This window comes from Echinops telfairi, unplaced genomic scaffold (genome assembly GCF_000313985.2).
Source record: "Echinops telfairi isolate 266 unplaced genomic scaffold, ASM31398v2 ScPeMD7_23;HRSCAF=83, whole genome shotgun sequence".
In the NCBI taxonomy this organism is placed as follows: Eukaryota; Metazoa; Chordata; class Mammalia; order Afrosoricida; family Tenrecidae; genus Echinops; species Echinops telfairi.
This window is the reverse complement of record NW_022103920.1, coordinates 5,145,100-5,171,644: the sequence shown is the minus strand read 5'-3', so window position 1 is coordinate 5,171,644 and position 26,545 is coordinate 5,145,100. Positions and strand designations below refer to the sequence as shown.

At 51.3% G+C, this 26,545-nt stretch overlaps 1 protein-coding gene across 1 annotated transcript in view; it reads left to right on the top strand.

Annotated features, from left to right (window-relative positions):
• The window catches only part of MGAM2 (maltase-glucoamylase 2 (putative)), a 92,460-nt gene that overhangs the window by 44,236 nt on the left and 21,679 nt on the right, over nucleotides 1-26,545 (top strand). Inside the window, exons 15-34 of the mRNA XM_030885264.1 lie at nucleotides 2,197-2,368; nucleotides 2,860-2,976; nucleotides 3,711-3,865; nucleotides 3,975-4,059; nucleotides 4,788-4,844; nucleotides 5,536-5,660; nucleotides 6,721-6,809; nucleotides 8,530-8,579; nucleotides 9,287-9,460; nucleotides 10,826-10,981; nucleotides 11,930-12,184; nucleotides 13,076-13,230; nucleotides 15,153-15,321; nucleotides 16,329-16,425; nucleotides 16,921-17,033; nucleotides 17,595-17,720; nucleotides 20,285-20,413; nucleotides 21,477-21,584; nucleotides 24,360-24,422; nucleotides 25,399-25,533. Of these exons, the coding sequence (XP_030741124.1) occupies nucleotides 2,197-2,368; nucleotides 2,860-2,976; nucleotides 3,711-3,865; nucleotides 3,975-4,059; nucleotides 4,788-4,844; nucleotides 5,536-5,660; nucleotides 6,721-6,809; nucleotides 8,530-8,579; nucleotides 9,287-9,460; nucleotides 10,826-10,981; nucleotides 11,930-12,184; nucleotides 13,076-13,230; nucleotides 15,153-15,321; nucleotides 16,329-16,425; nucleotides 16,921-17,033; nucleotides 17,595-17,720; nucleotides 20,285-20,413; nucleotides 21,477-21,584; nucleotides 24,360-24,422; nucleotides 25,399-25,533 (2,530 nt within the window). The remainder of the gene's footprint in view (nucleotides 1-2,196; nucleotides 2,369-2,859; nucleotides 2,977-3,710; nucleotides 3,866-3,974; nucleotides 4,060-4,787; nucleotides 4,845-5,535; nucleotides 5,661-6,720; nucleotides 6,810-8,529; nucleotides 8,580-9,286; nucleotides 9,461-10,825; nucleotides 10,982-11,929; nucleotides 12,185-13,075; nucleotides 13,231-15,152; nucleotides 15,322-16,328; nucleotides 16,426-16,920; nucleotides 17,034-17,594; nucleotides 17,721-20,284; nucleotides 20,414-21,476; nucleotides 21,585-24,359; nucleotides 24,423-25,398; nucleotides 25,534-26,545) is intronic.

Here is a 26,545-nt window from a genome sequence, read left to right as displayed (position 1 = left end):
TCTCTATCAAGAAGCAATTTTACCCCAAGAAGGCTCCCAGCCCAGCCCAACTCAAGTCCACAGGTCTCATGCTAGCCAGGGCCCTCTTCACACTCATGGCTGTAGGCCAACGATGCCAAACGTGAAGCAGGAAGCAGGGAGCTCACATGCCAGGCAGTGCCGTGTCACATGGATATGAAGTCAGTGGAAGCATGGCCGGGCTCCGACAGCTCTCAGGCCCACATGGGGCCACCCCTGGAGGCAGGCAGTGTCCCAGGGAAGGCCCAGGGAGGAGAAAGGTAAAGTCGTAGAGAGGAATTGTCTACACTGGATCCTGCTCTTATAAAAAAGACCACGTCCCCAAGGAGGTGTCAACAAGCTTCCACTTGATGGACAGCTTGCGCCCCTCCCCAGCCAGGAGTGTCTAATTGACTAAGCTCTTAACTGTAAGACCTGATTTTTCCTTCAATTTTTTCAACTTGAGATATGCTTGGGAGGGTGCTCTTCCTTTTTGTCTGTTTCACTCCATGCCTTTGCTCATTTTAATATAATACTTTCCTTTGTTTTCTTGAATCGTCCTTTGGAATTCTTAGTCGGGCCTTTTACCCCATCATCTTTCTCTTACAAATAGGTCGCATAATATATGCAATACAACCAAAATACTTCCTGCTTTTAGTTGTATAAAATGCGTCATAAGTCATCCTTTGAGAATTAGTATTTGCAGTTAATGTAATTTTGCTTAGACGAAGATTTTTTCTGACATTGATAACTGCTGAGGACAAGTTCTGGGCTCCAGAGGCACAATTGACTGGGGCCAGATCACATTGATCCCTCCCTCCTCTCTAAGCAAGGGCTGGTGTTGTGATAAACTGTAGGCATCACGGTGTAGAAACAAGGGGCACTGGTAAACCTGTCCAAGGGCAGAGATGACTCCAATGGTCAAAGACAGTTGCAATGTAGTACCAACCAAAGGGCCAAACTACAACCAAATTCAATAAAATGGAGAACACCTGATAAAGACTCCAGGAGCCTAGAGACATTTATGGGAATGTCGAGGCGTATGCTGTCTTATAAGAGTACCACAATTTTTCTCAAAGAGGGAATTAGGTATTTAGAAATACTAAGCCTAATTCTGTGATGCTCACCTGCCTGACACGATTGCCGAAAACAAAATGGGTACATAAGCTAATGTGGTGAAGAAAGCTGAAGGTGCCCAGCTATTAGAAGATATAGCATCTGGAGTCTTAAAGGCTTGAAGTTAAACAAGCGGCCATCTAGCAGGGAAGCAACAAGCCCACATGGAAGAAGTCTGTGTGATCACAAGGTGTTGACAGGATCAGGTATCAGGCATCAGAAGACCCAAAAGAAACAATCATATCAATGTGAACGAAGGGGGTCAGAGTGGAGACCCAAAGCTCATCTCTAGACGATTGGACATCCCCTCACAAAGGGGTCACAAGGAAGGAACGAGTCAGCCAGAATACAGTAGCATGGATCAAACACACAATATTCCTCTAGTTCTTTGATGCTTCTCCCACCCCCACTATCATGACCCAGTTCTACCTTACAAATCCGGTTAGAACGGAGCATGTACATTGGTACAGAGAAGAGATCTTGAGACACGGAATCTAGGACAGTTAAACCCCTCAAGAACAGTAATGAGAGTAGCGATACCATGAGGGCAGGGGGGAAAAGGGGGAGAATGGGGGGACTGATTGCAATGATCAATGTATAACTGCGCCCCCCCCCCAAGGGGAAGAACAACAGAAACGTGAGTGAAGGTAGACAGCGAACAGTGCAAGATCTGAAAATAACAATTAGTTATAATTTATCAAGGGTTCATGAGGGCAGGAGGGTGGGGGAGGGAGGGAAAAGAGAGGAGCTGATACCAAGGGCTCAAGTAGAAAGAAAATGCTTTGAAAATGGTGATGGCAACATATCCACAAATGTGCTTGACACAATGGTTGGATGGATGGATGGATGGATGGATGGATGGATGGATGGATGGATGGATGGATGGATGGATGGATGGATGGATGGATGGATGGATGGATTGTGATAAGAGCTGTAAGAGTCCCCAATAAAATGATCATAAAAGACAAGAAAAGAAAGACTGGGCCTGCTGGCACACTTGGATGCCCACTGCTGCCTTACAGACAAGGTGAGATCCAGACATTCACAGCTCATTGCCCACCCCATCACGGTCTTCCTTTGCAGGGCCTTGAAGGCTGTCTTCGCCAATCAGAGGAGCCCCATCTTATCCCGCTCCACTTTTGCTGGCTCTGGCAAGTTTGCTGCTCATTGGTTGGGGGACAATGCAGCTACCTGGAACGACCTCCGGTGGTCCATCCCCAGCATCCTTGAGTTCAATCTGTTTGGTATCCCCATGGTAAGCTTCCCTTCCAACCTAGGAAGTCTGGACCTTGGCATTCTTTCCTTGAGGATTCTTTCCTTAAGGAGTAGGTGTTGTCCCATGAGTCGTAGTGGAAAAGCCAATGTGTGTCAGTTGTCCGAGTGGCCTTCTGAAACCGGAATGGTCAACTTTGTCATTGGGTTGGCATCCATGGACTCTCCGGGGTTAGAGAGGAGGCCCCAGGAGTGGAATGTATTCATGCCACAGGCAATCCAACCAGCAGAACATCAGTGGGTAGGAAAGGGTGAAACCAGGGACTGGCTGGGAAGAAACTCCTGTGACGCAAGGACCACTGGCTTCACGCTGCTTCAGTCTTCCTTCTTCAGTCCATTCTGTGGTGCATGCTTGCTCGTTTCCCTGGTTATAGCTAAACGGGTGGGCATATCTCTCTTTGGTAGGTACACAGTTAATGCTTATGCCTCCCTCTCTGTCCACTGTGTTTGTGTGTATGTGCAATAACTCTCCAGGTAGGTGCCAACATCTGTGGTTACCAAGGAGACACCACCGAGGACCTCTGCAGAAGGTGGATGCAACTCGGGGCTTTTTATCCACTGTCCAGGAATCATAATGGGCCTGGCTTCATGGTAAGACACCCCCAACAAGGACCGGGAACTGCCTGAACTGTCTAATCTACGTGCGTGTTCTCAAAGATGAGTTGAGGAAAATCCTATAGGTTGTTTCTAATTAAGGAACAGGTTGTTTCTAATTAAGGAACAGGACAGGTAAATCTTCAGGATATGAGAGTGGTAGTCTAGGATGGGAGAGTGTATACTGAGCTTTGTTGTTCTCATTTTTGTTGTCGTTGTTGTTGGAAACTCCATGCTTTCTTTGCCCTTCTCCTCTCCCATTTACCTTTCTCTGCCTCGTACTTCTTATTCTTCTCCTTTTACTTCCCCTCCTTCTTCTCTGTCTTTTCTTCTCCTCCTCTTTTCCCTCCTCTTTCTTCTTCACTGCACTTCTCCTCTTGTCATTATTGTTACCAAGGGAAGTATTTTTAGAAGTCTCTACAAAATAGACTGGAGGGAATACAGGTGGAGATTGAAGCCCCACCCACCATGGTCCTTTCATCTCCATCAAAACCCTGTGGGATTTCTTCGACACCCCAGCGCTCTCATAGGGTGACCTCAGAAGACTTGAGTCCAATTTAAACTCTTTCATCTGCTTGCAAGCTCACGGTCTTCAATGTCATTTTCTTTTCCGTAAAATACAGGGACAGGTGTTTCTGGAATCACCTTGGCCTTCCCTAAGAGTCTCTGATGAGGAGATAACTTTTAAACAAACATGGAAATGCTCAGTGAATGACAGTCTTTCCTCCTAGGACCAGGACCCCGCCTCCTTTGGTGCTGACTCCCTGCTGCTGAAGTCCTCCCGGCATTACCTGAACATCCGCTACACCCTGCTGCCCTACCTGTACACGCTGTTCTACCGCGCCCACACCCGAGGAGACACGGTGGCTAGGCCCCTGCTGCATGAGTGAGTCCCCTGACCGCCTGGAGCCTAATTGCACTCTACAAACGTTCAACAGTGCCCTGAACTTGTGATGGCTTCAACTGGCGCCCTGAGCTCTCCTCTCCTTTCCCAGGTTCTACCAGGACCCCGCCACCTGGGATGTGCACCAGCAGTTCCTATGGGGGCCCGCACTCCTCATCACACCTGTTTTACATGCAGTAGGTCGACAGTCCAGACCACAGGATGGGATGCCACACACACACACATGGCCCTAAAGCTGAGCAACCATGCCTATGTTTAAACATCAATGGGAGAGGGAGCACCCACAATCAGAAATAGGGGGAAATGTCAGTCTTGGTTCTTTAGCAGCATCAGGAGTAAAAACCACCCAAAAAGTCCATGTCCACAGGCTGTGGCATTTCCGTGGGCTTTAACAGTGCGGGTATATGGACCATCTCTGTGTTTCTCTTTGTCCAGAGACTGGGTTGGGAAGGTGTGGAGAGTAGCAGGGAGGGAGAGGGGCACTGGGCAAGGAGAGATGTTCCCTTGGAGTCCAGGTGGAAAGGATCACAAGTGTCCTACTCAAGCCTGGCCTGTTGCAAAGGGCTGAGGAATTCTGGGGGAAAAGATACGGTGGAGGATCCTTCTGGTATTTGAACCCCACTAGGTTCTCTTAGTCAGTACAGAGCCTGCTGGCAGGCTCACCTGCTGGGTGCTCACCATCTTCCCCTACTTGTAAGATTCTCAGGAGCCTCAGGGCAAAAGACCCTTGTTTTCTAGATAGAGGTTTGGGATAGCTACTCAGGATTGCGAGTCTGTGTTTCCATTTGTAGACCGGGTGGTCCCATCCCCCTCCACGCCTGCCTGCAGCAGAGGAGGTGCTGTTCTTGTTTTAACAAGGGATGAAGGATGGTGTTCATGGGACCTGCTCTTGTTGTTTCCCTAGGACTCGGACCCAGTGAGTGCCTACTTCCCCGATGCCCTCTGGTATGACCACGAGACGGTGAGTGAGGAGCCTCTGTGGGCTAGGGACCTGTCCCTGGCAAAAGGCGTTGCTGATGGTGCAGCCATGGGGTCCTGGGGTCAGAGGAGAGTATGGGGTTTATACTTTGTTCACTGGGGCCACTTTCCTGCAAAAAAAAGCCTTTCCAAAATGTAGCATGACAAAACATGAATTGCTGGAATAGGTGCATGGAAGTGTCTACAGCCTCCTACTGGCCACCCGGCAGCTGTTGTAACTTGCCCTGACTGTTGGCTGAAATAACTTAGGGGAAGAAAGCCCAGTGATGAAACACTAAAACCAAAAGACCCACAGCCTTGGAGTCGGTTCTAACTCCTAGACACCGTGTATGGGGTGTCCAAGGCTGTAAATATTTCTGGGAGCAGACAGCCTCAGCTTTCTTCTGAGGAATGACTGCTGGGCTTGAACTGCCAACCTCGAGGGTAACAGTCCCACATTCACCCGACAGTGCCATACGTCACTTCGTGGAATAAAATAAAGAAATGGGTGGTTTGGATTTCAGCTCTGTTCGTACCTGCCCATATGCCTGTAGATGTCCCTTTACTTTGAGGACATCCGTTTTCTCTTCTTTAAAATGCGGTAACTGGAGAAGATGATCCCTAAAGTCCTCCACCTGCTCCCGCCTCCAAGCCTGAGAGCCTGCCACCTGGTCTGTTTGCTTTCTGTTGATCAGGGAGTGGCCATCCCGTGGAGGAAACAATGGGTGCAGATGACCTTCCCCAAAGACCAGATAGGACTTTTTCTTCGAGGGGGCTACATATTCCCTACCCAGATGCCAAGCACGACCACAGAGGCAAGGTATGCTCCACGCAGTTCTATGCAAGGAGCCTTCACAAGCTCCAGTAGGTGGACAGGCGCTGTGGGAGGGTGGCCAGGAAGTGGGGCTGGGTGAACAAAGGGAAAATGTCTCGGCTGTCAGCACACTTTCTGTCCAAGCTGGTCCAGGATGGACATCTCAGCCAACACTTGGCAGGGACACAAGTAGCTTCTCCTTTACTGTACCTCCACACTCTTTTGGCTGTCGTTGATAGGAATAGCAGAAAGAATCAGTCATGAGGACTCCTCTAGGGTGGGAGATGGTTGTCTTGTGGATTCCAGAGTAATGTGGAACCCACATCAAGTTAAACTGGAGATTGCTGTTGATGCATGCCTTCTGCTTGATTGCAACTCGTGCAGATGCGGTAGGACTGAGTAGAAGCACTCTAATGCATTTCTTGGGCTGAAGTCTTCATGGGAGCTGGTCACCAGGTCTTTCCTCCCGCTGGTGAAAGGTTCCCATGGGCAACCTTTGGATTAGCAGCAGGACTGTGTAACCATTGGGGCCATTAGGGCGCCTGAGATAAGACTCTCAGTCTGAGATAAGGCTTTTCATATGAGACTCAGCACAGTGTGAAGGTTAAGCATATAGACTCTGGGTACTGTCTGGGGTCAAGGCCCTGCTCTGCTGGTTGGTACTGGGGGGTGTGGCCTGGGGCTACTTCTCTGTGGTTTTTTCTCCCTGGTAAACTGGGGGTGATGATAGTTCTACTCTGTAGGGTTATGACAAGGATCACCTGAGTTAAAATACATAGAGCACGCATTATAGTACACTATAGGCAACAATTATTATTCATCGTTAGTATCATCACAAAGCCTGCTTTCAGTAGGCTCTGCCTCCTTCCTCCATGCTGCATGCCACTTACTCTCACCCTTTACCCCCACCTACCCACACTTGGGTTCCATCTTTCCACAAAATGTCAATTTCTCCTCTGCTTCTGGGATAGACCCTGGGTTAACTCTTCCTGGGTCATGGAGGGGGTGGCTAGACACAGCTCCACTTCCTCTTCAACCCCTGCAATGAAGACGGGCTCTTTTCCAGTCGGAAGAACTCCCTGGGACTACTGGTTGCCTTGGATCACAGGAGAGAAGCACAGGGGGCGCTGTATTGGGATGATGGCATGTCCACAGGTAAGACTGCCTTGTAGGGCCCTCACCGGGCTTCCAGCGGATGACGTCAGCCATTGTGGCTGCCCAAAACGGCACTGACACGACTCGTCTTATTGCTTACTTCTGCAGCTTAGGGTCCCTGGGTTAAAGAACATTCCAAGAGAGGTTAGTTTGTGTTAGCCAAACACGATGCATTAAAATATGCTTCCAATAAAATGTGTCTTGACATTGCCCCTTCACGGCCACAGACATAACAAGATTTAGTCTGCTGCTTCATTCTGCTGACTATCATTGTTAATGCCAAATGGCATGGACTGCTAATGTTGTTGTTAGGTGCCAGTGACTCGGCTCTGACCCATATGGACCCCGTGCACCCCCAGAAGGACACATTGCACAGTCCTGCACCATCCTCACAATGGTTCCAATGCCTGAGCCCATTGATGCAACCACTGTGTCCATCCATCTCACCCAGGGCCTCCCTCTGTTTTGTTGGCTTTCCACTACACCAAACATGGCCTCCTTCTCCAGGGACAGGTCTCTCCTGACAATATGTCCAAAGTCTGTAAAACTAGGTCTCGCCATTGCCATCCTTGTCCCTAAGGAGCACCCTGGCCTTACGTCTTCCAGTACAGATCGGTTTGTCCTTTGGCAGTCCATGGTATGTTCATTGTGCTACTCCAGCTCCACAATTCAATGCACCGATTCTCCTACGGTCTTCCTTATTATTCAGTGTCTAACTTCCATGTGCCTGTGATGCAATGGAGAATACCGTGGCTTGGGCAAGGCACATGTTAGATCTCAGAGTAACGTCCTTCCTCTTCAATACGCTAGAGCGGTCTTGGGCACCAGATTTACCTAGTGCAATATGTCTTTTATCTCTTGACTGCTGCTCCCACGAGCATTGAATTTGGATCCAAGTAAGACAAAAGCATTGACAACTTCAACCACATCTCCTTTGATCATGATGTGACCAATTTGTCCAGTTGTGAGGATTTTACTCCTTCCTTCTATAGCTATCTACTTCCTATTTCCTTACTGCTAAAAGATTTGGTTGTTTTTTTTTTAAGTACTGTGTTGGTTACTATACAGGCAGAAATATCTAAAGTGTGGTCCATGGTTCTCCAGTGTAAGATTTCCACATACATACCGCTAAGAAGCATACGATCTGTGGTTATATAAAACCCTGCCCTGCATATAATGCACAATGATCGCCTAATATCTATTGGCTAAGTGGTGTCCCCAGGTGGCATGACAGAGTTAACACTGCTGACCTAAAGCTTGGGGATTCACGTTCACCTGGAGGTATCTCGGGAGAAAGGCCCGGCAAGCTGCTTCTGAGGATCAGCCACGGGAGCCCCTGTGGAGCATCCCTCTATGCTGCCACACGTTGAGTCACTGTGAGTTAGAGTGGCCTTGGCGGGGGCTGGTGTGAGGGCTTTGTTTTCCCGGCTTGTTTTCTCCTACGTGCTGAGGATATGAAGATGGTGGCACAGAGATGAGTCTTTTGAGATCCCGCAGGAGAGAGGGGATGCGCACGTCGATAGCTGTGCTGCCGGCCCAGCTGCTCTGTGCCAGGCAGATGGCACCACAGCCCGTCCTGCAGTACAGAGAAGGCACTGCGGGCTGAGGTGTTTCAGGAGATGGCATGTGGGGACAGTGTGGGGACTGTGGCTTTATGAGTGAAGAATGAGCCCTGGCTCCTCAGCATCCCTGCTAATGGGGCCCCCACTTTTCTTTGTAGATTCTGTGGCCAAAGAAAATTACCTCCTGTACCACTTCTCTGTGGCTGCTGTAAGTACAACATGTGAGGATCCCGCAGGCTGCACGGGCTTGTGAGAATGTGGCTCGTGGAGGACTGGGCTCATGGGCTAGGAAGGGCATTTGCTGGACTTTGATACAATCCAGCCTCTGCTGAGTTTATTCTGATTCCTAACCAGTAATTCACATTCCAGTGCATTCTGTCTGAGGGCAAAGCTAATTGCATCTCTGGTCTGTGCTCTGAGGGGGTTCAATGGTAACTCAAGCCAAGTGGGGACTCTGCAAATGGATTTTGGGCTTTCACTGTCATCCATAGCCTTCTGCAAACCAGGTGCTCGGAATTAAAGGTCTAATGAAATTCCTTCCTCTGATCTTGGATTTTATGTTCTGTAATCCTTGGATAACAAAAGCTTTTGTGCATCTTCTGTGTGAACTTAGTTGACACCTCATTTATATGGCTGCTTGTTTTTGGACAAACTTTTAAGATCCCAGGCACTATGGCAATAAAACTGTTTAAAAATATATCTGCCTGAATTCTGCAAGGAACTCATTTCCCAGGGGCCAGGGGTGAGGGGCACACAACCTTTGAGTTTTAACTGTGGCACTCTGGCATCCAAGACAAGTTACCCAACTTGAGGCGGCAAGTGTGAGAGGGATCTGGGCAGAGGTGGCAAGATCACTTAGGTGGCTGCTTTCTAAACTGACTTTTCATTTCCCCCTCCCCACCCGCTTCTCTCCAGAACCGGCTGCAGGCAAAGCTCATAACGAATAATTATACAGACCCCAATAACCTCCAGTTTACAGAGATCAGGATCTTGGGAATGGACAAGGAGCCCACTCACCTTACAATCACTGTGAGCAGCATTCCTGCCCTGTGTTCCAACTGTTCAAACATCTACAATGCTTCCACGAAGGTGAGTGATTGCTCTGTCTGGAAGGGCAGGTGTGGACAGTCCTGCCCTGGGCTCGGCCAGCCACCTTTCGCTGGCCCTTTGGATGGAGACAGTGGACAGCCAGAGTCTACCATGGTCTAGGAAGACCAGACCTGCTTCTGATGGGCCATGGGCTGGGGTTGTGCCTGCGTGCTGCACAGGACAGTGGAGGGGAATCATGGGAGAAGGCACACTCTCTGAGCAAGTTTGAAACTAGACTGTCTCATTTTTCTCCCACGGAGAGGCTAGTGGGTTTGAACTGCCACCTTTTGAGTTCACAGTCACCACCATCACCACACAATGCCACGGGGCTTTAATAGTATGTTCTTGTTGTTAGGTGCCCTCACGTGGGTACCAACTCTTTGACAACCCTGATGTACGGCTGAACGAAACACTGCCCAGCCCTGCACCATCCTTACCTCTTTACCAAGCAGGATGCCTTTTCCGGGACTGGTCTCTCCTGACTACGTGTCCAAAATATGTGAGAGGAAGTCTCGCCATCCTTGCCTCCAAGGGGCACTCTGGGTGTGCGTCTTCCAAGACAGACTTGTTGGCTGTTTCGGTCATCCGTGATCTTTTAATAGTCCTCACGAGCACCATCCTTCGACTGCATCGACTCTTCCCTGGTCTTCTTGATTCGATGCCCAACTTTCCCATGCCGGAAGGTTTACAGGTAGCTGACAACTCCCAGGAAAGCTATGGACTGTCCTTCAAAGACAGTCTGTCGTGTGGACGAGAGGACACACACATGGACATGGTCTCCAGAGTGGGGGCAGGGGGCTGAGCAAAGTTGTCACTAAGTCATCTGAGCTCGAAGTCCTCAACCGTGAGATCTCGGGGAAGACCCGCCTTCCCCTGTAGCTCAGTTTCCTATCCGTGAAGTGGATGCTCTGCAGCAGCTGCAGCCCAGGTGCTCCTTCAGGATGAGAGCAGGTGATGTGTGTACAGTGGCTGTGGGAACACTCGGCCCACTAAAGGTAGTTGGATTATCAGAGGCCATCCTGTGATCACCACTGCTCTTACAATGGATGCGCACCATACCTTGTGACTGACACACCAGCAACTACAGCTTGACCTTGCATCCTGCACTTCTAACCCGATGGAAGCTCCCCACCACATCTCCCATTGACTTCCTCAAGGGTCGCACGAGGTCCTTCCTCGACGCCTTTCACTCTCCTGGGAAGGAAGCTGAAGCCCCAGAGGAGAAAATGTCAGCTCCCTGACATCCCAGGCGTGGTGGCCCAAGGAGGGACAGCTCTCCCAGTCCTGACCTGCAGACCAACAGGGATATGAACGATGGCTCTGACCCTCCAAGTCCATCAACACACCTCCATCCTTTCTCTCCAGGTGGTGACCATCACTGGCATCCAGGAGCTGGCCCTAGGACAGGAGTTCTCTGTTGAGTGGACGCTTCTGGTCAGTGACCTGGAGAAGTTCGACTGCTACCCGGAGGACGAGGCTGTGACGGAGCAGCTCTGCGTGCAGCGGGGGTGCCTGTGGGAGGTGACTGGGTGCCCAGGGCACCGTGCTGGGTGGGAGGGTACAGTGGGCACCTAGGGGACACCTTCCAGCTCTGGTAGGAGTGGGTGTGCTGTCCCCATCCCGTGGGGCACCCAGAGAACACATGTCCATCTCTGGTGCCCGATGTGGTCGCCCTCTAGGAAGAAAACCGCACTGTAGCCTGAGCCACAAGGATCAGTATCGTCCCAGAAACTTCCAAACACAGCCCTGTGCTGCCTCTCTCTTTCCAACAGCCACACACTAAAGGCCCCTTTCATGTATCTAAGGAGCCATGTGTTATAAGCACTGGGCTGTCTTTCAACCCCACCAGCTGCTCTGGAAGAGGGAAATACGAGGCCGTCTGCCCCTCACAGTGATGGCCCCGAGGACCCATGGAGCCTCTTCTGCCTCATCTTCTAGGGTGGCTCTGACTTGGAGTCTCCTGGGTGTTTGGGTTTGGGGGGTTTCCTTGTTTATTACTCCTTTAATTGTTTAATATTGCTTTGATGGGATAGTTTACAGAGTCAACTGGCTTTCCATTCAAACCTCATAACCCATTGTGTGTGTTGTGTCGTTGTCTGCTTCCCCCCACCCCGTGTCACAGCACCCTCCCTGCCTGCTCCCACATTCCCTGTTTCCTGTGATCCTGCTCCATGATCCCTTCCTGCCTCCGAGCTGTCTCCCAGGACAGACGCTGCCCTGGCATCAGTGCTCACCCATGCACCCATGTGTGCTAACGCTGAATGCTAAGCCCCAGGAGAGCGTTCCACAAGGCCCCCTGGGGTGACAAGGTCACCCTCTCTGGAGCAGGGTCCTGCCCAGAGTCCCATCTCCAGACCTATTCTTGTTGGCCCCTCACCAGGACTGGAGGCCCGGGTGTGTCCTTTCCAGAGGGACCCAGGAAACCACCTTCTTTGCAAACAAGAGTGTGACCAGACCCCCTGTTTCTAGCTCCCGACTGCCCCTGGAGTGCCCAGCTGTTTCTACGACACCATCCCCCGCTACGCAGCCAGCAATATCCAGTACCTGCCCACCGGCATCACCCTGGACCTCAACCTCCTGCCAGACCCCTGGGGCTCCCCTGTGACAGCGGGCACGCCCCGCTCACCCCGGGACCCTGCCCCTGCGGCTGACCCCTTCTCCTCCAGGGCCACCACTCTGCGCCTGAGCGTGGTCTACCACTCGGAGACCATGCTGCAGTTCAAGGTAATGGCCGCTGACTGAGGAGGGGCAGGGTGGGGAGGGAGCCGATGGCAAGCCAGCGTCACCAGGCCGTGCACAGAATTGGCGGGGGATCGCTCCTGACTCAGGCATCCCCAGGCCAGCGTCCTGAGTCCTGGGATAACCTCCGGGCACAGGCTCGCAGTCACCCAGCAGTCCTGCTGCTTGAACTGGAGCAGCTGCTCAGATAGCCACAGGGTGTGGAGACCTGGAGGGCCCAGGGGCAGCCTAGGGCCTGGGATGGCCAAGGGTCACATACATAGTGCACATGCTTACACACACACCACACACTCACAGGTACATACGTGATCACCTGCTCATAAAACGGACTGTCGAAAGTACTCCTTCATACCCAAATCCACAAATCCACAGTCACACATTCATGTATGTTCACACACATCCATACATGCACACTCAAACACATATGCACTCGTACATGCTCATACATCAGCGTGCACCTGTTCAACCATCACACATACTCATAAATGTACCACACCCATACTCACTCATATACTCAGACAAACTCACAACTCACACACACACACACACTCGCACACACTCACGTCCACATACACGCTCACACACATACACAAGCCATAGTCCACATAGCCACAGGTACACAGTCACACACCTTTACACGCACACCTCTCTCCGTCTCCATCATAGCGTCTCCATTGGGAGCCCACCCCACCTCCTCGATCTTTGAGTGGGCGTCACCGAGGCCTCAGCTGGGTGACCCCTGTCTCCTTGTGCTGAGGGGTCTTGCCTCTTGAGGTGGTCCCAGCTGGCCAGGAGCCCCGGGGACCAGGTGGTGTGGTCAGGCATGGTGGGCTTCAGGTCTGAGGCCCTTCAGAAAGCGTCCTTCTCTCTCTGCAGCTCTACAATTCCACCAGCAGAAGGTATGAGGTCCCTGTGCCCCTGAACATCCCACCCACTCCAGATGGCTCGCCTGAGAAACGCCTGTATGATGTCAGCATCCAGACCAGCCCCTTCGGGGTCCAGATTCGCCGGCGCAGCTCCCAGGGTGTGATGTAAGCAGTGCTTGAGGGTGGGGTGAGGAGCTTGGATCCATGTCCATGTTCACTTGACATACAGGGAACGTACAGTCATCCTTCCGGATCCATGGGAAGGGGGTTGGTTCCAGGACGCCAACAGATACCCCAATCCATGGATGCTCAAGGGACTTCTGTAAGATGGCACAGTGTTTGCACATCCTCCCATAGACTGTAAATCCTCCCTTGATTCCTTCTAATTTTGAACATGATACAAATGCTTGCAAAAGATTGCTTGAACCACTTAATCACTTTTTTCCTCCATTATTTATTTTTGAAAAAAATCATGCTATTGGGGGCTCTTATAGCTCTTATCACAATCCATACATGCATCCATTGTGTCAAGTACATTTGTACGTATGTGGCCATCATCATTTTCAAAATATTTTCTTTCTACTAGAGCCCTTGGTATCAGATCATTTTCCCCTCCCCCACCTTCTCTTCCTTTCTCCCTCCTTCATGAACCCTTGATAATTTATACATTTTTATTTTTCATGTCTTACACCGACTGCTGTATCCCTTCACCCACTTTTCTGTTGTCTGTCCCCCTGGAAGGGGGTTATATGTAGATCAATGTGATTGGTTCTCCCTTCTTCCCCCTCAAATATTTTTGACCCTTGATTGGTTAAATCCCTGGATGTGGAACCCGCAGATATGGAGGGCCAGCCATGCCTCCATTTCTCCACTCTTGGGTGAGTAGTTCATTTCTTACTCAACACCGAATCAACATGGAAAAGCAGTCAACCAACGGGTTCATAACAGGGATGGGGCATTTGATTTCAGAGGAAGGGCACTAGGCCTCCTGGTTGTCCTGATTCTTAAGCGGGGTGCGGAGAAATCTGTTGACTACGTACCACACATGACCCAAGGGACCCATCACTTCTATACTTTGGCTCACAAAGGAGCCACAAGGGAAGAGAGGCAGGCCTGTCTGGGACCACTGCAGATTTAGAATCTCTCACCACGCTGAGTTTCTCGTCCCTGGTCCTGCTGGGTGAAGGGCAGTCCTGGTCCGGAACTGGACTTCCTGCCCACTAGAAGCTGTCGATTGTGGGTGTATCAGGGTCTTCCTGTGATGACATCTGACCACATGCCTGGGTTTCCGTCTGTCAGAAGCTCTGACCAATCCACAACAGTTGTTGTAAGAGCTGCCCATACTTTACTGGAAATTTTGCCGAAACTTTTTTTTTTCAAATTAGCAAATTTTCATTGTTTTCCCAAAGAGACCTTCCCTGCCCCACCATACACATTCATCATACACTGCAACCAAAGAAAGCAGTGTGCATGAAATACGAGAAAATCAATGAAAAACCCATACATAGGTAAGGAGGCCCTAGTCTAGCGCACAGCTGAGCCCAGGTCATCTAAGGAGGCTCGAGAGTTTTGTTCATAAGAATGCCTGCTAGCAAGGGCACCAGCAAGGTCGCTGGTTGGTCTGTACGTCAGTCTTGGGTACTTGAAACGTTTCTGTGTGTCGTTTCCCCTTAACGTTCCCTCTCTCATTTTCCTGGATGGGATAGCTCTGCCTATCGCTGGACAATGATGGCTGAGCCCTCACTCCCTGATTTTTCTGCCCAGTCAAGCTGCATGCCTAGCACAGGACTCTAGAGATGAGCAGATGAATCAGCAGTCGGGGCCTCCCTCTAGGAGTCCAGGGTCCAGAAAGACTCTTTCTGCCGAGTGCAGGGAAGAAGAGTAGACACAGAGTCTTAATGCTCACCGAGGTCCTGCCTCTTGTAAGGACCTGGCCCCGCTCACAGGTCTTACATCTGGCCGTGCAGCTAGGTGTGGCCCAGACAGATCACTATGCTGAACCTCTGGGGCAGTGACAGAGCCTGGACTCCCACCGTGGGGTGTCCCTGTGTGCCCCGAATTTCCTCAGCCTGGCTCTTGTGTTGCAGCTGGGACTCTCAGCTCCCTGGCTTCACCTTCAACGACATGTTCCTGTCTGTCTCCACCCGCCTGCCCTCCCAGTACCTCTACGGCTTCGGGGAGACAGGGCACGAGACCTTCAGGAGAAACACGACGTGGCACACGTGGGGCATGTTTGCTCGGGATGAGCCCCCTGGGGTAAGGACACAACTACCACCAAACCTGTCGCTGCCCATTCAGTGCCAACTCACAGAGACCCTGCAGGGCAGCGTAGAGCTGCCCCACAGGCCTTCCAAGGCTGCTGCCCTCGTCCTTCTCCCGTGGAGCCCCTGGTGGGTTTGCACGGACCACCTTTTGAGTAGCAGCTGAGTGTCCAATCACGGTGCCAACAAAAGCAGAAAAGCTAGCCTAGTCATTTGACTCCCAGCTGCCCTGAAGGAGAGAGGAGACTGATCCACAGGGCTCCCAAGCCTGCCATCTTCATGAAAGCACTCTTATCTTTCCCTCCTGGAGTGATAAGGACAGATAGACATGCTGTTTCCCTCTCTATCCATCCGTGGTCATCTTTAGGCCCCTTTATGCCTCCCTATGCCCAGGGGCAATGGTGAAGGGCCCAGATATGACACGAGAGTTCAGCAGTGTGAGTCCCCCAGCCATCCACGGGGGAAAGACAAGACTCTGCTCCCGTGGAGAGGTCAGCCCTGGAGACCCTATGGGGCACTTCTACTCTGTCCTCCGGGGTCCTGACACATCAGAATTGGCTTGAGGGCAGCGGGCTTGTTATTCATGGAACTTCACCTTCTACTGACACTTCCTAAGGCGGGGCCATGGTTTGGTCTCTAAAAGCCTTCTGAGTTTTCCACCCCACGGATCATACATTATCTGCATCCTACAAACTTGCGTGGAATGTATTCTCCCTGTCCAGTCCATTGCTAAGTGCTTTGTTCTAAACTTAGGACACTGTCATTGCTCGGGGATCCTGATTGGTTGCAGCATCATCAGCGCTGTGACAGATCGTGTGATCATCACTGAGGAGGGTGCAGGGATGGGAGGACTCGTTCCTCGGGATGGGAGGGAGCGTCTGAGGACATGACCTTGAACAGAGTCTCTAATGCAGAGTGGGAGCTTGCTCTCTGGGCTGGATATAGACTTGCTCAAATTCTTTCTTCCGAAGAGCCCACCTTCTCCCTTCTTGCCTCCCCCAGTTCAAGAAGAACTCCTATGGTGTGCACCCCTACCACATGGCTCTGGAGGCAGATGGCAGTGCCCACGGCGTGCTCCTGCTCAACAGCAACGCCATGGGTGAGACTGGGCACATGCCCCAAGCCCCTTGTCAACAGCTGTGCCCATCCCATTGGGATCTGGAACAGCAACACACATGGGGACATCCAGGTCAAGTAGCATGTGACAAATAAAAAATTTTCCGGTCACCCACGAAAACCCAGACGTGCTCAGTTCTACCGTCACACGAGTCAGAGTGGACCCGATGACAAGGGTTTGATTGGGTTTCACTGTAGGCCCGGAGTGAGGGGAAACTATGGACGAAACTTGGTTCCTGCTCTTGTGTGGTTTTGTGTGGCTGTGAGCTTGCAGGTCCTTTCACAGAGAGGCATGCAACATGTTCTCTTGGGCTGCCTGCACAGCCATCGTTGATCATCCCACTGGGTGGAAGACCCTCTACAGAGCGCGCATTGGAGGAGGGAGGGAGAGCAGCTGGGCACATTTTAAGGCAGGGTCTCCAGCCGGTGGTGGCTTAACCGCTCTGTTGACATTCCCATCTCCTATCTCTTCTTACAGATGTGACGGTCCAGCCCACCCCGGCCCTGACATACCGCACCACAGGAGGGATTTTTGACTTCTATGTGTTTTTGGGGCCAACCCCTGAACTTGTCACTCAGCAGTACACCGAGGTTGGCAGCCATTCTCTCCCCTGGTGAATCATCAAGTGCATACTGGTCAGCACTGTCGTCTTAGGATTGGGCTAGACCTCCCAACATCCCCACCGTGTTATCACCAATGATCCTGAAGTCAAGCCAGATTGGGCTTAAGCAGACAGAAAGGCACATTAGCAAATCCTCCACATTGTTATTGCTACACACTAGAAAGTCCGTTCTGACTCACAGGAACCCTATGTACCACCAAGCCCAGCACTACCCAGTCCTCTCCCTGTCACCACCATGGCTAGGTGTGAACCCATTGTTGTAGCCATAGCATCATCGTAGTGCATCGAAAGTCTTCCTCCTTTCTAATGATCTGTCCAGACCTGTCTCTTGACTATTTGCTAAGCACCCTTCCTAAGAATCTCGATTCAAAGGTAACCACCGAGGTCTCTGGTTTCCTAGAATGGAAGTTCCAGAAGAAAGGGAAGTGTTGATGAAAAGATGGCTATCATTCTGAACCTTGAAGGCCAATCTGCCTTCCGTAGAAGTGCACCAGATGGTAACTGGATCCGTGTTTCTCTTTGTTTCCAGCTGGTTGGTCGGCCGGTGATGACTCCATACTGGGCCTTGGGATTCCAACTGGGATGCTATGGATACCAAAATGATTCTGAGATCGCCAGCTTGTATGATGCGATGACAGCAGCCCAGATTCCCTACGTACGGAACCCCCATCCACCTGTGATCTGTGGTCTACGAGTGACTGGGCGGGCGGCCAGCTGCCGATGGGAAACATGTTCATAGCAATTACAGATGTGACTGCATGTCAGTAAGAGAAGAAAATGTAGAGATAGCTGGTGTGAACATTTATTCCTGCTCACTCTTGAACGTGAAGGTCAGAGGCAGTATTACATCCACCTTTCAGCTGGCCGTGCTGGGAAAAGTGGGGCTGGGGTCTTCCGGTCTCTTGTTGGGAGTCTCCTACAGGAGCTATGGATGGGCTTAGCCCACCGCTCTGAGCTTCTAAGAAAGAACCAGAGTCCCTTTGTGGCACAGATGGCAAAGTGCTTGGCCACAAACAGAAAGGTCAATGGTGAAAGGTCAGTGGTTTGAATCAAACCAAAGACTCCTTGGAAGAAAGGCTTGGCTGCCATCAGCTTCCCAGAGGTCATGGCTGTGGAACCCTGCGGAGCAGTTCTGCCCTGAAACCTGGGGTTTCCGTGAGTGAGAATGGACCCAAGGACCAGGGCACTGTCACTGTTCTTGGAGATGGTGATGTCAAGTGACAATGTGAAAACACAAAACCAGCTGGCAGCAAGCCTTCACTTTCTCTAAGACATGCATGGATCATAGAACACATATCCTACAAGGATGTCATGGCTCCCAGTTAACATATATCCAACAATGAGGTCATGGCTCCCAATTAACATGTATCCTACAGTGATGTCGTGGCTCCCAGTTAACATGTATCCTACTATGATGTCCTGGCTCCCAGTTAACACGTATCCTACAGTGATGTCATGGCTCCTAGTTAACACATATCCTGCATTGATGACACGGCTCCCCATTGAGCCACAGGAGTCACCTAACTGCCACCAACCATAGAGACCAACGGGTGGGGTGCTCTTTCCCCCGGCATCCTGCATTCCTCACTGCCCCATTCCCTTTTCTGCTTGGAAGATGAGACTAAAATGGCATCTTGTCATCCAAGATAGCTTGACACAAACATCCAGATTCAAGCTGCTATGTGCCAAAATTCTACTAGAAACTGTAATTTTTATTTACTCCTATCAGATGTTCTTATTAAACCAAAACAAACAGACAAACAAAAGCCCACTTGCCATGGCGTCGATCCAGGCACACAGCTATGCTAAGGGGCAGAGGAGAACTGCCGCATGGCGTTTCTGGGACTGTAAATATCCACAGGAGCAGACGGCCCCATGGTTCTCCTGGGGAGTGCCCCCTGGATTTGAACTCCTGACCTTAAAGTTGGGAGCCCCGTGCTTGGCCCACCGCACCATCAGGATCCTTATTAAATAGGCATTGAAAGAGATAAGAACTTGAAAAATTAATAAATTTACCCTACCAGAATGACCCACATTAAAATGTTCGTGCATCATTTTCTCGGCTTTGCCTTACACACGGGTCTCCTCACCTCCACACAAGTTCTTACTGGAGTCTTAGTGACGATGCCACCCAGGAAGCATCCTTTTCTCACCTGCATGTTGACTTCTTTTGGCATCAATCAGCATCATGGGCCGAGTTAACCTCATGTAGAGGCCAGGTTAGTCCAGGCTGACCTCCGAGATGCTGTGGGCTTGGCTCTGGTTCCCCACAATAAAACAAATATGGCAATAAAGCAAGTCACAATTGTTTGGCATCCCCCAGCATAGAAAAGCTATGCTTATGTTGTACTATAATAGATTAGAGGGGCTCTGGTGGTGTCGTGGTTACATGTTGGGCTGCAATCTGCAAGGCCGGTGGGTCAAGACCACCAGCCCCTCCATGGAAGAAAGATGAGACTTTCTACCCCTACAAAGGTCTACAGTCTCTGAAACCCACAGGCTGGTTCTGTTCCTTCCCATCTGGTTGCCATGAGTAGGAATCAGCTTGGTGGCAGTGTGTTTGTTTTGGGTTTGGGGAGTCTGGGGAGTGTGTGATAGCATGGTGACAAAGTTAGAAAGGTTGTGGAATGACCACAATGGGACACAGACACAGTGAGCACATTCTGTTGGGTAAATGGATCTGATGGGTGTGCTTATTGAAGGGGGGCTGAAAACCATCAATCACACCCCCAAACGTGCTGTATCTGTGAAGTGCAGCTTAAGCAGGAGGTGAGGCGCAGTGAGATGTGCAGGCAATGTGGCCCTCACCTTCAGGACCACCCCCTCTCAGGAGGATGGCAGAGGTCCACACACTTCAGAGAGGACCAGCATCTTGCCGTTCTGAACACACACATGCAGGCAGGCCACTGTAGGCACAAAAGACCCAGATGCACCACCATTTCTCTTACTGAGTCGTCCGGCTCTGTGCCCGTATTGAATCAGGCTCCAGGAGTCTGGGATTTGATGAGCAGGAATGAACGTGGAGGGAAAGGTGGGGAGAGAATTGCGTTTGGGGACAGCCGAGAAGGAAGGTGCGCTGTATGCATCAGAAGAATGGAGACCAGGGCAGGAGATGAAGGAGGAACCAGTGTGAGGTGCCAGGGTCTGGCAAGGGGTCCTGGTGCTCCGGACAGGGGGCAGGGGTTCCGTGGTCCTGAGCGCTGGTTCTCCCTCCTACAGGACGTGCAGCATCTGGACATGGACTACATGGACCGGAAGCTGGACTTCACCCTCAGCCCCAGATTCAAAGGCCTCAGCCAGCTGATTGACCGGATGAAGAGAGATGGCATGAGGTTTATCGCCACTCTGGTGGGTGTCTGGACAGGTTTGGTTCTGTGCTGTTTCTCTAGGACAGTTTCCCCAGTTCTATCACCATGGGAGGCCAGGTGGGGACTTTTTTTTGTAACTCCCTGTGGTTCTATATGGGAGAACGATGGGGTTATGGTCTTAGAAACTCATGGGGGCAATTCTACCCTGTCCTGTAGAGTTGCTGTGTTTGTCTGGGTTGACGAGAGAAACAAATCCAGAGATACTCATCTGTGTGTAAGAGAGGACTTTATATCAAAGAGAAATTTTACATTAAGAAACCATCCCAGCCCAGTCCAGATCAAGTCTATAATCTGATATTAGCCCATATGTTGATACTAGTCCATAAATTCCTCTTTAGGCTCATGCAACACATGCAATGATGCCGAATGCAGGAAGATCACAGGCCAGTGGGTGGAAAGTCTTGTGGATTCAGTGACACAGTCCTGGCGTGGGTCTTCATGTGGCTCCTCCAGCTCCAGGGCTCTGGCTACACCAGTGTAGCTCCATGTGGCATGTCAACAGGAAGGTCTCCCAGGGAGATGAGGCAGAGGGAGTGTCTCTCTCCTCCAGGGAAGAAGACAGGAGTTCCCAGAATCCTCAGGAGAAGGCCGTGCCCCACGGAGGCCTCATTGACTATGGCCTGATTGATAGGCTAGATTCCACCCCTTCACTCTGAATAGTCTCAAGTTGACACCAGATTATGCAACTCCCACAGTCTTGCTACAAGTCGGCATGGGCTTGATGGCACTGAGAGAGGGCGGCTTTCCTTGGAGCCCCTCCTCCGCTGGGTGAAGTGGTGAGTGCTCCGCTCACTCACTCCCTGCCATCGCGCCGCCGCCGCCTTGGAGACCCGTGTGGACGTTCCACTCTGTCCTGCAGGGTCACCCAGAGTCAGAACCGACTGACTCCACGGTGGCGGGTGGTGGTAATCTGGTGAGGTGACACAGCAGGGGATGTTAGTTAGCCCTGGTCTTTGGTGTCGAGGCACTTCTCTGCTCAGAGTCAGGAAAGGACATTTCTAGATGTGCGTCCACTCTTGCTGTTTTAAATCCTTTTCCCACAGGACCCCGCCATTTCTGGCAACGAGACCGGATACCTCCCCTTCACCAGGGGCCAAGCAAGTGACGTGTTCATCAAATGGCCCGGTGGCAAGGACATTGTCTGGGGGAAGGTAAGGTATCTGTGACTAATCGGTGTCATGGTTGTCCTGAATGAAAGGTGCTCCCCAGACATCCCTGCAATTAACAGGTGATGACCGAGGAGAAGGCTGAATCGGAGGCTAATGAGCTCAGAGACACTGGGCCCACCAAGGAGAGAGGCCCAGTCCTCCACACCAGCATCCACCTGGAGCTGTTCTGCTCTGTCCCCATCACTGTGCCCCCGCCATTTACTTCACACACACAAGGGAGCATCTCCAGGGGGAAACTGGGATCAGCGTCGCCCAGGGCCCCACGCTCCAGATGTGCTTGATCAGCCTCTGAATCTGGGGTCCCTGGGGGCAGCACAAGCTGTCTGCTGTCGGCTGCTAACTTGAAGGTTGACAGCCAAGCCCACGGAGCAGCAACTTGGGAGAAACCTTGGCAATCTACTCCCATGAAGAGTGCGGTCAGGCTAACCCGTGGGACTGACCAGTTCTACTGAGATGAACACAGGGTCCTTGTGGGTTGAGATTGGCCCAACGGCAGTGGACAGCCGCGTGTTGGATCAGCCAGTGTCTCCTCTGTGAAGGAGCCTCGGGTCTCATGCTCGTGGTTCTGTGGTGCTGTAGCTCGATGCCTGATTCCAGAGGAGAGGACGTGGACTCTGTCCTCTCGACGTGAGACACCCTGCTTCTGTTTCCTGTTGCTCGGGCCGGGGTGCTTGAATGCTGCTTTGTCAGCTCAGCTAAACAATACCCGCACTTCCAGAACTAACCTAGGCTTTACCCAATAAGGTTGTAAGGATGAACCTGGCTATGCCTGTGCCTGTTTGTGTCATAACCCTCAGAAGACACAGCGCAGCTCCAAGCTCTTACTGACTGTGGTGGGCTGGCTTCTCTAGAGAAGCAACGCCATTGGTGCTTGTATGCTTCTGTCTGTAGAAAGAAAGGGGTGAGTCCAGTCCAGCTTAAGCCTATGGCCAGATGTAAGCTGGAGGCTTTTCCTGGCTTGTGTAGCTACAGAAGCTGATGGACAGGAAGCAGGGGGATGAAGCAGAAAGATCACAGGCTGGTAGGTGCTGAGCTGTATGAGTCTGAGATCAGCCGAATGAATCCAAGGTTGGCAGTCTGTTGGGGCTCCTGAGATCGTCAAGCAATATGGCAGGAAACCCATGGACCAGATGCAGATGGAAGTGAGCTAGCTTCCACACGTGGTCAGTTTATAAGAAGAGTAGGTCACACCCTGAATGAGGCCTCCCTTCATCCTATCAAGATTTCCACCAGATGAAGGGGCAGATACCCTGTTCTCCTCACAACTGCTCGGCTGCTTCCAAGAAGATCCCATCATGAGTTGGCCACACAATAGATCACAGCATGGGTGGGGGGGGTCCTGTCCCACCCACATTGCCATAGAACCTAACCATCACACTGACCGGCTAAAACTCTTAGAATGATAAGTGCTCAGTGAGGGGATCACCAGAAGAATCAATTAACAAATGTATGAGGCGCCTTCAAAAAATTCATGGACAATGGAATAAAAAGATATGTGGCTAATAAATATGGGTAATACGATTCTTCTAGTTGTAGCCAAAATGGGTGACTTTATTATGGATTTTAAGGTTTTATAGACTGGTGACCCACACCCCGAACCCATTGCCATTGAGTTGATTCTAACCTGTAATGACTCGATGTAGGGCGTCTACATCGGTCCACCTGTACAGGAGCACACAGTCTCTCACTTGCTATCACAGATGGCGGGTTTGAATAGCCGATCTTTAGCACGTAGACTGGGGAACCCCAAAAGTTGATCATACAGCTTAGAAACACTGAGCTACGGTTTGATGAACTGTGCCTGGACCGCTGTCTCATTTTGATAGAGCCACGCTTCACAGTTGTCGACCGTGGAGGGGGGTTGTGGTAAGGAGCTGTGTTCTCCCAGCACAAAGGTGAGCCATCGTTTCTAAGGTGGCAGTCCAGGGGGTCTGTTTCAAGTGGATTAATTTGATGACTAAGTTAGAAAATGAGATTTGAGGACTGTAAGGAGTAAAGAGCCCTGATGGTGTGGTGGGTTACACGTTAGGCTGCTAACTTCAAGGTCAGCAGTTCGAAACCACCCACGTCTCTGAGATTGAAACGAGGAGGTTTTCTACTCCTACAAAGAGTTGCAGTCTCAGGAACTCACAGGGACACTTCTACTCTGTCCCGTAGGGTCGGTGTGAGACGTCATCGACTGGATGGTGCTGTGTTTGTTGCTGTTGTGTTCATGGATGAGCTCAGGGAGGCATTCTGGTGCTGTGGACCAGGCCTTGGGCGAGTAACCACAAGATCAGCTATTCAAACCTGCCAGTCAGCCGCTCCTCCGGAAAAAGATGAGGGTGTCTGATTACATTAAAGTTTGACAGTCCTGGAAGCCCTAGATCCAGGCTGGGGAACGATTTTTCTGCCAAGGCCCAGCTGGATATTGATAACGTCAATCTTGGGCCATACCGAGCAACATTTGACCGACTTGCCCCGTGTGCTCTATTTGGTGAGATGACTGATGTGAGCTAGTATTGATGAGTTCAGGGGTTTTATACGGCTTGCAGGCAGGAAGTTCCCCATCCCTGAGCTAGACAGAGTTGCTCTCAGTTGGAATCGTGTCCAGGGAAGTGGGATGAAGGAGTGAGTCTAGAGACCCCGCCCCGACCCCCTCACAAGCCCCTCACTTTTATCTTTCTGGTTTAACAGCCAAGACCCACGGGCATTTTCAGGACTTGCGACTCTCTGGGTGGCCCCTAAACTCCTTCAATGCATCTTCTTTCTCCCTAGGCCTGGCCAGACCTGCCGAACGTTCTTGTGGATGGCTCCCTCGACCAGGAGACTCAGGTGAAGGTATGCTTGTCCACTTGGCCCTGACATCTGGCTCCTTGGGCATTTCATCCCGATGCCAGGTACCTTTGACCTGACCATGCAGGTATTTTAAGGAGGGGGAGGCTCTCGGCAGAGAGAGGCCGTCAGATAAAAAACACAACCAACAAGCCAAGGGAAAACGGGGGCAGGAAGTGGCAAAGGGTAGCCCTGCTTTGCTAGAAACCCTGGCTGCTTGAAAAGAGAATGAACCAAAGTTCTCGTGCACCTCCCACACAATGGTTCCATTACGAGCGGACTGGGTTCTGATGACAGCAGATGCAAACCCTGGACCTCAGCCCTGGCTGGTGCTGCCGGGGCCCTGGCATCTGTCCTCTGCATGCTACAGCAAGTTTGTCCCTGGACAATGGAGCCTCCTGTGTTTGGCTGGTGTAGTCATCTCTCAGAGGCCCTTGTTCAGACACCGACTGCTTACTTCCCAGTTTTCCATGTGCACCAGTCCTAAAATAAAGTTCATACGAACTTCTTTTAGGACAGTAGTGGGGAAACTTTTTTCTGCCAAGGACCATTTGGGGATTTAGAACATCATTCTTGGACCAGACTGATCAAACATTGAATTACCCCCCTATGAAGAGCTACCATCTTGGAAGCCCACAGGGGTCTTCTACCATGTGGGATCGGGTCCTTATGAATCGGCATGGATGTGATGGCAGTGAGTTTGTTTGTATTTTTGGTTTAATGTGATGGCCGGGACTGCTCCTCTTTGGTGTGGCGGTGTGATGTCATAGCTGATAGTGATGACGTTGTGGGCCAGACGTTCCCCACCCCTGTTCTAAGAAAAGAGAGCACTGGATCTGCCCCGTGTAGTCTCTTTGTAGGACTGACGTTCAAGTGGATGAGAGGCTAGGTTAGAGACTGAGGGGCTGTGCTCCGTCCAGGCACCTGCCCAGCTTCCCTGGCTGCCCAGGACCCCTCCTGATCGAGTGCCCAACTCCCCCAGCTGTACAGGGCCTATGTGGCGTTCCCCGACTTCTTCCGGAACAGCACGGCTGCGTGGTGGAAGAGGGAGATCCAAGAGCTCTATGACAATCCCCGGGAAGCTGAGAAGAGCCTGCGGTTCGATGGGCTGTGGCTGGTGAGTGCATTGGGTTTGTGCTGGTGCTGTGGGAAGGTTGGGGCTCCACCCAGAGTCCAGCAGAGCAGCAGGCAGGCCTGAGGGACCCGAGGGATGGGAGGGGTCCAGTGACATCTGTGGGCCCACCCATGGCCACAATACCCTTGACAGTTGAAATCCATGGAAAATGCTATTGGAACAAGAGCAGAGGAGGCCCCCCACAAGGTGGTGCCTCCCAGAGGCCATGAGTACTCAGAGCCTATGGGAAGATGGAGGAGCCTGAGACCACCTGCTCTCCGGGGGAGCCAGGAAGCACTGTGTACCCAGCGGCCCCAGCGCAGGACCTCCTGGCACCTAGGGGAGCTGCCCAAGGACACCCCTAAAGCAAACCCGCTTCCCAGCTGATTCTGACTCGCAGCGCCCCTGTAGGACAGGGTCCAGGTGCCCCCTTGGCCTCTGTAGGTGTCTTTGTACTTCCAGGAGCTCTGGGAGCTCAGTGATTAAGTGCTCAACCACTGACTCAAAGCTCAGTGGTTTCAACCCCCCAGCCGGCCCCACGGGAGAAAGCAGTGGCTCTCCTGCGCCCTTCAAGGTAGGCGGGCTCAGATCCCCTGCCGCCCGGTGCCGCTCCATTGCCACCGGGCCTATAGGATGTGTTAGCTGCTCTGGAGGGTGAGGAGGCTGCCTCCTCTTTCTACTGCAGAGCTGCCAGTGGGTTTGAATCACTGCCCTGTCAGCTAGCAGCCCGACGCTTAACCGCCTGGGCCACCATGCTCTTCCCCCAAGATCTATGTTTATTCTTGATGCATGAAACATAAAGATTCCATACTGAATACATGGTATTCATTAAGTCAACGAAGGGCAAATTTACATCAAGTTTAAGTGACGCTGTTTGAAATATAAATATGCAGATTTTATCATGGAAATAAATCTCCATTGTGCTTCTGCGTCCGGAATGTTAACCAAACCTAGAATTTTTAAAAACCCATTTACTAAAATAATTTCCATACTCCAACTCCAACTCCAGAGCTCA